A 10,650-nucleotide genomic window follows, 5' to 3' on the forward strand; every position below is an offset into this window, starting at 1 on the left:
TAGTAGAGTATAAATGAAATTAAATTGTCTTTGGTGGTTATGATTGATATGATGATCACATTTACTATGATTAATTAGATAAAATATACATATTCAACAATTAAACATGCGAAATTATTTATGATGAGAATAAAAAAAATTAAAGATTATTCTTACTAATACAAAGTTGACACATTCAGATAGTGAAAAAAAATAACTTCGAATGAAAAAGAACAAACACATAATAAAATTAAAGAATTGTTATTCTACAATCAGATAATGAATATAACTTCTAATCTTTGTATTATAGGATGTGAGGTTTCTTTTCTGCAAACGTCGAAACAAAGAATATGGCCAATTCATATTTCCTACTTTAGAAAAATAACCACACATGAAAAAATATTTTAATAAATATCATGTGTGAAAAAATAATTAAATTCATTTGTTATGCAAAGGAGAATAAAAGTGAAGATTCTAGTAAGATAGAGACACATAGACATAACACTAACCCGTAGATATGCATTAAGGGAGAGTCAAACTGCAAATGAAGAGATAAGATGATAAAAGTGAGATAAGATGAAAAGATAAATAAATTCATAACAACAAACAAATACAATATTGAACTTGTAACTAAATGTGTGTGTATATATATAAATGGAGATCGATTACATAATATAGTTATTGAAGGTTTGGTCATTGTTATGGATGAAATCCTTCTAAATCATACACTAAGAAAGATAATTATTAGAAGAACAAATCTACAAAATAATGAAATCAATCGTACCATATATACAATATAAACAAATCAAAGAAAAAATAAGAATACACATACATAATAAACAAAAAATCAATTAAAATATCTACAGAATAAGAACATATATAAAAATAAGAACATATCTAAAAGTAAACAAATGAATGAAAAATAAAAAAAATGTACTTTAAACAACATATTTACAAAAGAAGAACAAATCTACAATGATGAAGATTGAGTAGCGGAATATAGAAGTCATCATATTAAGTTAATGAATGAAAAAATCAATAAAAATACACTTTAAACAACATATTTATAAAATAAGAACAAATCTACAATGATGAAGATTTAGTAGCGGGATATAGAAGCCATCAAATTAAGTTTAAACGAAATGAAGATTGACGAATGAAACATTAGATTGTAAACATGTGAGAGAAGAAGAGAGAAATATGAAATGAAAGGAAGAAGAATATGAAAATATGAAATGATAATGGTGGATAAGTAATTCACATGTGAAAAAGGGATTCAATCCCCTTTATTGTGAGATGTAATTTCTTCATGGAATAAAAAACATATGAGCCCATTAATCATTAGAATTAAGTTGTACACTGAACAAAAAGGGAAGATTGACATGTGTTGGAGGAAAAGTTATGATTGAGAGATTGACACATGTCATGAGGGACCTTTAGTTTTGATGAGAGATTGACACATGTCATGAGAGCTTGAGAGATTGACATATATCATGAGAGACTTTTTTTTATTATATAGGTAATAGAATAGAATAAATGTATGCACCTTTTGGATATAAGCAAAACTTTCATTTCAATCAAACCTTCGGCAATCCTTTTGGCCCTATGTTGTTAAACATCCCTCCTACCTCATAAATAGATTATACAATCTTATATTACATCATAAATCCCCTTCCACTATGCTCTAGAGATATTTTTCTATCCAGATATTTTGTATTTCATGAACACATCTTTTCATATAACGCAAATCAACTAGAGGAATAACAATGATAACCTAGTCTTTCATATGATGTCTTAGACTTTTTAATTCATCCTCAATATTCTACTCCTTTAACTTTATATGATAAACCAATAGACACACCAATTAATTATCTGACACCCAATTGACTCACAAAGTACCAAAATGACCACTGCATTTGTTTATGATCTTCCTGCCCATAGTCACCTACACAACATTTCCACCCCTTGTCTTCTGTTCTATCATATAACATTATATATTCAACACATCTTGCCATGTTTTAGCCATTACTATTAATGATGAACTCAAACACTATCACCGAACAAAATTCCTATTGAATAAGATAATAAAATCTCTTCAACTTATTTCTTACGACTAGTAAAAGTATGAGATGTATAATATTTTGTTTAATTTCAAAAATATTGTAATAGAAAATAATTAAATAAGAAACATGTCATGGTTTTAGTGGTTAGAGAAGAAAATTTAGCTCATTATACCAAAAGATATTTTATTCTCATTGAATAAAATGGGTATATAAAATCAAGTATAAGTTAGCTAGTTTAGTAACAAAACGAAACATAAGAGATAGATTTTTTTTATTGATTTGTTCAACTTCATATATCATATCAATAATTTTTTTGTTTTCTTTATTCAACTTCTTTGTATAATATCTTTATGAGTAAATTATATTGACACCTCATGAATTTTAGTAAAATTACATAAACTATCTTTCATTTTTTTAAACATACACAAACTAGCCTAATTATATACATACATTAACTAACTACCACGGTAAGAGATTTAAATGTAATTTTTTAAACAAAAAAAATGATGACAAATGTAATCAAGTTAAACAAAATACGGTATATTATGAAAACAAATCTAAATAGTATAAAAATCAATTTTCATTCCTTATTTTGGTTAGTTAAAATATAATATAAAAGTGATTTAAACACTTCTTTAGAATTATTGGATACATTTAGTAATGAATCAAAAGTAATGAATAAATAATGACTCTTATATTATTTGGATTTGTCTTCACAATATATCATATTTTGTTTAACTTAATACACCCCTTACCATTTTTTGTTTAAGAAATTATAGTTATCTCTTCTATGAGGATAGTAAGTGTAATAATGTATATATAATTAGGGGTGATTTATGTAGGTTTAAAAAGGGAGATATGATTTGGATAATTTCATTAAAACTCAGGGTATGTGACTATAATTTATGATATTTTTATCTAGTTTTATGAATTTGTTTTAACTTTTTTATTGTTTGTCAACACCTTTTTGTTTCAGAGGCTTCATGTGCAAAGGCCCAACCCAAAATCACCCTATTTGAGCAAAACGGCGTCGTCACAATTTTCCTTTCCGTAAACCCTAAAAGTCTAAAACCCTAGCGAGCCGTTTCTGATTTTCTTCTCCTTATTACTGAGAATTCAACACAAACCCCAAATTCCTCTCACTTCTACTCTGCACTTTCCTTCAATGGCTCCTCTGACGAAGAAGAAAACTTCGAAGCCACAAAAACCCATAGCGAAGAAGAACCCTAAAAATAGTAAAGTCAAAACACCCAAAGATGATTCTACTTCCGAGTCCGAACAAGAAGAGATTTTGCAACAACAACACGAAAACGACGTCGTAGATGATGATTCTGGTTCAGATTCGGATTTATCTTCCGATGGGGATGATCCCTTAGTCGACGATTTCCTTCAAGGAAGTGATGATGATGAAGGTTTGTGTTGCGCGTTTCGTGTTGCAAGGTTTTTTGTTTTTGTGTTTTGTTGTGTTTTTATGATTATGATGTTATTTATTCTTTTGCAGAGAAAGCTTCGGGTTTGGATTCTGGGTCGGGTTCAGATTTGGATTCTGATTCAGATGATGAGGATATTGAAACGAAGTCGAGAGCTATCGACGAAGAAAGGGAGAGAGAGAAAGAGGATGCAGATGCTGAAATGCAGCTCAACATCAAAGAAGAGTCTGATGAGTTTAGATTACCAACCTCTGAGGTGTTTTTTAAAAACAATTATGATTTTTTCTTTTGAATATTTTGGTATGGTGGTTTAAGCATTTATCACAGAAATATGTATGATTTTTTATAACAAAATCTACATGGTTGTATGTTTGGGCTTTTACTAAAAGCAGAAGCTGTAAAAAAGCTGAAATTCAGTCTTTAATGAGATACTATGATTTTCAGCTTCTAAAAAGTGCTCATGCACAATAGCTGAGAGAATGTAAAAGCATTTTTTAGAATTGTAGCCTAATGCAAAACAACTTTGGCTTTATATAAAAGCTATACAACCAAAATAACTTTTTTTTAAGTTTTTAAATACTCAGGCCCTTATCTGGTATGCTTGCATTTTACATTGTTAGCCAGAGTGTTTGCTAAAAGTGGTTGCTATTTTACGTTGTTAGCTGGAGTGTTTGCTAAAAGTGGTTGCTATTTTTTTATTGTTAGGAACTTGAGGAAGAAGCTCTACGTCCACCTGATATTGCTAATCTCAAGAGGAGGATTGAAGAGAGTAAGTTTATTCATTGCACTTGATGCTAGTAACTGTTCTAGATGTTAATGCACTATCTTCAGATTGTTTTATTAGCTGTTCTAATTGTTTATGTGTTTGGTTTTGTAGTTGTTCGCATTCTTTCGAATTTTAAGACCTTGAGGCAAGAAGGGTCAGCGAGGAAGGATTACATTGAACAACTTAAGAAAGATATATCTTCATATTATGGCTACAATGAGTTTCTAATTGGTGCTTTGGTGGAGGTTGGAAACTGACCTTTTTTCAATGGTGTCTTTTATTAACTTTAATTTCTTGCCTTTTTCTCTTCGATTGTTACTTTTATGTACAACTGTTGGAAGTAGAAAGGGGAGTGGTTCTTCATTTACATGATTCTGTGTTTCGTTTTTTAGATGTTTCCAGTTGTTGAACTGATACAACTGATTGAAGCTTTTGAAAAGCCTCGCCCTATGTGTCTGAGAACTAACACTTTGAAGGTATCATGTCTTTTTCTGTCCATTCTGGGGTTGATATTTTATATGAACTTATTCATGTTCAATACTGAGTTTATTTATTTGATTTTTATACAATCAGACTCGCAGACGGGATTTGGCAGATGTTTTGATAAATAGAGGAGTAAATCTAGACCCTTTAAGCAAATGGTCAAAGGTAAGGGTTCATGTCCTAGTTTTTCTTTTATCTTCTTTCTTTTTTATTAGTAATATAACCAACAACCAATTTTGTCACAGGTTGGACTTGTTGTGTATGATTCTCAAGTACCAATTGGTGCCACTCCCGAGTATATGGCTGGTTTCTACATGGTAGGTGGTTTTTCTGCTATTATGGTTCATCACTGCATTATTTTATTACTACATGATGCACTTAGTAGTAGTGTTCTTTAACTGGCAGCTTCAAAGTGCAAGTTCATTTCTGCCTGTGATGGCCTTGGCTCCACAAGAGAAGGAACGAGTTGTTGATATGGCGTAAGTAATTATATATTTTCTACAGCTTATTAATTGAAGTTTTTAAGGCAGACGTTGTAGAAGTTGTACAGTTCCCTGTATGATTTGAAGCAATCTTATTATTTTCTTGTGGTGCTCTCAGCTAGTGGGGACTTTTGGCACCTTAATGCTAATTATATGAGTTCATCAGTGTACCTTTGTAAAATTTTAATTGTAATGTTAAATTTCAATGTACAATTTGCACCAATGTATTGGATTGCAAAATCATAAGATTTTTCTTATATGCTGGATAATTATCCACCTGTGTTAAAATCTCCCACCCAAATAAAATTACAATGCTGTATACTACTATATTCTGAATTCTGAAATTCCAAACATGGATTAAATTGAAGTTAATTTATCCTTACTGCAATCCTCAAGTCTCAACTTAGTTTTTCACTGTCATAGTTGTAAATTGTTATGATGGAAGTCATCTTTATTTATTATGATTAATGCAGAAGTCATTCTCCAAATGATTTTTTCCTTGTAGAGCTCACTGCTACTAGAACTATGAAGTCTTTTGAATCCCTGTCACTCCCTAAATAAAAGATTTATATGATAAAAACAAGGGTATTGGTTCACAGACTACACTTTCTGCTGCAATTTGTGAAATTGAGTAATTTCAATTCAGTTTTGAGGATGAATTGGACTAGTCATAGTATTGGTTCCTGGTTATCCGAGTTGACCAGCCATTCTGGTCTTAAAACACTAATTATAGCAAATTCTTTAAGCTTTATAACTAACAGCTGTTGTTACCCTAGCGAGTAGCGAGGACACTTTACATATGGAGACCTACTGGAGATTGTTATTTTAAGATTTTTGTTAGAAGAACATCTTGCTTTGAGTAGCAGCATATCGTATGCTTCTTTTCTTGTTATAGGATGATGTTTATATAGACATTGTATGCTTTCTTAGGGCTGCACCTGGTGGTAAAACAACATATATTGCCGCCCTCATGAAGAATACTGGTATGCGTTTCTATCTCTGACTCCTTCATGTTTTTTATTTCCCTGTGCGTTTTAAACCACATATACCCTATTTTTGGCATAAACAGTTTATAAGTTTCTCTTTACAGCACCACCTTATTATATCATAAAAGGGGCTTATAGTCAATTATTTCTCTCATGGTTATTTGAAAGGCAAACTCCAATTTTTCATTTTCAACACTATCAAATCAGTATGATATGTGAGAGTGCTGTTTCCAGTAGTATGATCTGTGAGAATGCTGTTTCCAGTATGCATTAGCTTAATATATTTAACAAGAACTGCAATGCTGTGTACTTTTTGATGAAGTGCTGCTTTTTTTGTTATCATTGATTTGCTCATTTCTTTATTTAAATGTACATTTGTCTGCCTTTTGCCCATATGAAAGCTAGTTGGCATGATTTGAGTATTTTTAAAACAAGTACAGCTTAGAAAAATATAGGGATTGAATATTTACTAATTTTTGGACTGTAAGCTTTGCTATCCAGACTTTATTTGAACTAGTTTAGGTGTTTTTTGGTGTATGAGAAACTGAGCTATAACTTTAAACACTAATATTAAGTGATTAACCAACATGGAACTTTCGTATCAAGTTATAATGCTAGAAAAACATGACCAGCTATGAATTCTTTGAACTGATATTTGTTTCATATTTCTTAGGTTTGGTATAGCTAGTTTGTTGGATTTGTAATTTTAGACTTTATCATTGAACAAGTTGTCTAGGCCTTTGGCATATCTTGATTTTCTGTTGTTTATTGTTTGTAAATTCATATTTCTGGTCAATATTTTTATGGCAGGGATAATTTTTGCAAATGAAATCAAGGCACCAAGGCTTAAGTCACTGACTGCAAATTTGCATCGCCTGGGTGTATCAAACACTGTAGTCTGTAACTATGACGGAAAAGAGGTTGGCATCTTTCTCCTTATTAATTATTTACCACCTAAAAGTTTTCATGTATCTTCACCATGGGATTGTTTTGTCATTCAGTTTAGTTTTGTATTTGACTATCTATCTAGCTCTCCTAGGGTCCTGCATGATTTGGCAAATTATTTATTGAATTGATAGCTCTTCACACCCTGAGAATTATTATGATGTGCTTAGGAAATATTAGTAATGTAATATACTTCTGACATTTGGAGCTTGAGCTTAAATGGAAAATAAGCCTTTATGTTAACAAATTTTATTAAACCATTGCTGTTGTCTATATTGAAATTTTGCAAACCATTATCACAAGAGGCAAGCAGAATCTGTGAATGCATAGACTGAACACCATAAAATTACCATTCCTCCTTTTTTATGTGATATGTAATGTGTGCCCATGGGCACATGTTTAAGATTAAAAAAAATTCTCATTGGGAAGTGATGTATTTATTTTTGAAACGTAATTTTAGTGTTGTCATGAGAACTTGCTTTTGTTGGAATTATAACATGTGCCCAAGGTGCATATTTTACTGTAAAATATCCTTGGTAAATGTGGGTATGCTTGACATTTTAATGAAACAAAAGAAATTCACATGTCACTGCTAGTGTAATCAATGGGATGTGCTCTGAAAGCTAACATTATTTTATGTTTATATTGTTTTGTTACAGCTTCCAAAGGTTTTGGGTCAAAATACTGTTGATAGAGTATTGTTGGATGCCCCTTGCAGTGGAACTGGGGTAAGGGGCAGTGAATAAGATTTGTTGGAATTAATTTTAGTTAGATTTCCTGTCTCTGTTTTCCTGTATAAACTAGAAACACTCTGAGAATTTCTGGCTGCAGGTTATATCAAAAGACGAGTCTGTTAAAACCTCAAAAGATTTGGAAGATATACAGAAATGTGCACAACTCCAGAAGGTATTTATTTTATTTTTATGGTAAATGTTTTGTTCAAGACCGATGTGAGAATTCAAGGTGGTATTATGAGATGAGTGAAACATGCATCTTATTGTTATGCATTATGCAATTCACCTTTCACCCTCTTTAATGCATGACCTTTCTGTAGGTTTATATAACGTCTAAACTGCTGTTGTGTATGATTTTTGAAGACTGGTGAAATTTCTTGGTCATATTGAGGAGATTACTTTTTCCCTGTACTTGTAATGAAACAGATCTAGAATATTTGAATAACTGATTTGTGTTCTGCCGTTTTTTGTTGACATTTTCTCTCGTTTTTTGTACAAATATTTAATCCCAATCAGTAAAATAATATATTAAACAAGAGACATGAATGTTTTTATACTGTGCTCTTATTCTTCATTTCATTCTCCTATTTAATAATTTCCCTCATTTTCTGTAGGAACTTATTCTTGCTGCAATTGACATGGTTGATGCCAATTCAAAATCTGGGGGGTACATTGTTTATTCCACATGCTCAATCATGGTTGCTGAGGTTTGTTTTTTTGGTTTCATCCAGCGAGTTACTGATTTGCCTTTTCGTGTCCAATATCTATAATATTTCTTGTCAAATCTTCAGAATGAAGCAGTTATTGACTATGCACTCAAAAAGAGGGATGTAAAGTTGGTTCCATGTGGACTTGACTTCGGGCGTCCAGGGTAATTATTCTATTCCTCTATATACCTCACAACTTTAGCTTTTAATATTTGGAATTGCTTATGTTGTGACATTTTCATTTGCAGGTTTACAAAGTTTAGGGAACTACGCTTTCACCCTTCCTTAGAAAAGACAAGGCGTTTCTATCCCCACGTACACAATATGGATGGCTTTTTTGTTGCAAAGGTACACACTCGTTTATGCTATACATGTCCACATGTATCTCCCTATGTGTAGCACATTTTAGAACTCAATCCCTCGTAATATTTTGTATGATGGTAGCTAGCTTTAAATTATGCAGCACTGCGTTTGGATTATTAGAAAATATTAGCCACAAATTTGTAGATTGGCAATTGTTGGCACACGGTAGAAGCTCATTGAGGAGTATCCTGTGCAGGCTGTGCTATTTTTTAACTATTGTAGACACGGAGGAGATGTTGGCAGTTGACACAGTATATAGTCATGAATACTGGTTTATTTTGATAGATGAAACTTTGTATAAAAAATCAAGGTTGCTGCATTACCAAGTAGAAATATCTTATTAATTTGAACTTTATCAAGATTTCTTATGAGTGAGTTTTGATTTTACCTATGGAAGTGATAAAAAATACCAATTTTGCATTATATAAAATGTGGTGCTGAAGTTATGTATGATTGCAGGAATCACTTATATAACTCAAACTTTGTTTATATTTTGCAGTTGAAAAAAATGAGCAGCTCAAAGCCAAGTTCAAAATTATCAGAACCATCCGAGAAGGAGGAAGAAGAGACTGAGCTTGTGGAGGAAGAGGAGAAGCGAATTAATGACCTAAAAGAAAATGACAACGAAACTTCCGAATCTAAATCCAAAAAGGAGAAGAGAAGGAACCCTCCATCTAAACTGAGCAACGGCATCAAAGAAAATGGCAAAGAATCTTCTGATTCTAAATACAAAGTGGAGAAGAAAAGGAAATTTCCATCCAAACCAAGTAATGACGTCAAAGAAAATAGCAAAGAATCTTCTAAACGTGAGCCCCAAAAAAAGAAAAAGAAGTCACAACATAAGGAGGAAATTTCCAAAGCCAGGTTAAATGTTTTCTCCTGTTTTGACATTTCTTTTTGGGACCATAGTAATGCTGTGGAGAAGAATATATCTTCATATTTGATAAATATACATGCATTATCGATGCCGTATTTTGAAAATCTAAGGTTTTTGTGATTCTTGCAGGGAAGAGAAGAGAAATAGTTTAAGAAAAAACAAGATCAAAGGAGATAAGCAACAGAACTGAAACTGAGTAAAAGCAGAGATGATTACAAATTATATATTTGTATGATATCCAACTGTGCACTTTAAGGGCAAGGGACTCAGACTCTAACAACATGGGAGTGCTGTGGTGATTGCTTGCATGGAAGTGTATCCCTTATAATTAGTGGCATGCCCTACTCTCGGGGTTCATTTTTGTTTTTTGTTTCATTTCCAAAGTGATTTAGCTAAGGTATGTTTTAACTTTAACTCTCACCAGAAAACTATATACATTAGAAAGAGCAGAAGTTATTCCTTTTTTTCTTTTTCGGTGTTCTGTTTTAATTACTATCTTCATCAATATAGTCGAGCATGGGTTATCTTATGTAAGAATTGCACTTTCTCCTAATGATATATTCATAATGGTTTTAAAGGGTTGTAATTTTATTTAATGGAGTCTTTAACTTCAAATATCGAATGATCTCATTACTTTATTTTATTTCATTTTATATTCATTTTATATAATTTCATACATAGCTAGTTTTTGCTTAAAATTTATAGAAAAATAAAATAATTTTACTCATTGAATTACATCTTGTTTGTGTTTTTTGTTCAACGTTTTCGAATGACTTTTTCTTTTATATTTTAATCATAAAAAGTAATTTAATTCCAAGTTATATTTTGTTTCTAA

General features: G+C 31.5%; 1 protein-coding gene across 3 annotated transcripts; it reads left to right on the top strand.

The window, feature by feature from the left end:
• Window positions 3,085-10,395, top strand: LOC109350296 (probable 28S rRNA (cytosine(4447)-C(5))-methyltransferase). Of its 3 annotated transcripts, none has more exons than XM_019591510.1 (17): window positions 3,085-3,454; window positions 3,544-3,728; window positions 4,178-4,241; window positions 4,350-4,483; window positions 4,631-4,714; window positions 4,812-4,886; window positions 4,967-5,038; window positions 5,127-5,200; window positions 6,134-6,186; window positions 7,000-7,109; window positions 7,794-7,862; window positions 7,966-8,040; window positions 8,483-8,575; window positions 8,660-8,739; window positions 8,824-8,923; window positions 9,438-9,802; window positions 9,945-10,395. In XM_019591510.1, the coding sequence occupies exons 1-17, from the start codon at window positions 3,208-3,210 to the stop codon at window positions 10,003-10,005; spliced, it is 1,941 nt and encodes a 646-aa protein (XP_019447055.1). In that variant the 5' UTR covers window positions 3,085-3,207; the 3' UTR covers window positions 10,006-10,395. The 3 variants fall into 3 exon arrangements, with proteins under 3 accessions (XP_019447055.1, XP_019447053.1, XP_019447054.1); XM_019591508.1 differs by having other exon boundaries at window positions 3,085-3,452; window positions 3,536-3,728; XM_019591509.1 differs by having other exon boundaries at window positions 3,085-3,452; window positions 3,539-3,728.

The sequence above is a fragment of the Lupinus angustifolius genome, chromosome LG06 (genome assembly GCF_001865875.1).
Source record: "Lupinus angustifolius cultivar Tanjil chromosome LG06, LupAngTanjil_v1.0, whole genome shotgun sequence".
In the NCBI taxonomy this organism is placed as follows: domain Eukaryota; kingdom Viridiplantae; phylum Streptophyta; class Magnoliopsida; order Fabales; family Fabaceae; genus Lupinus; species Lupinus angustifolius.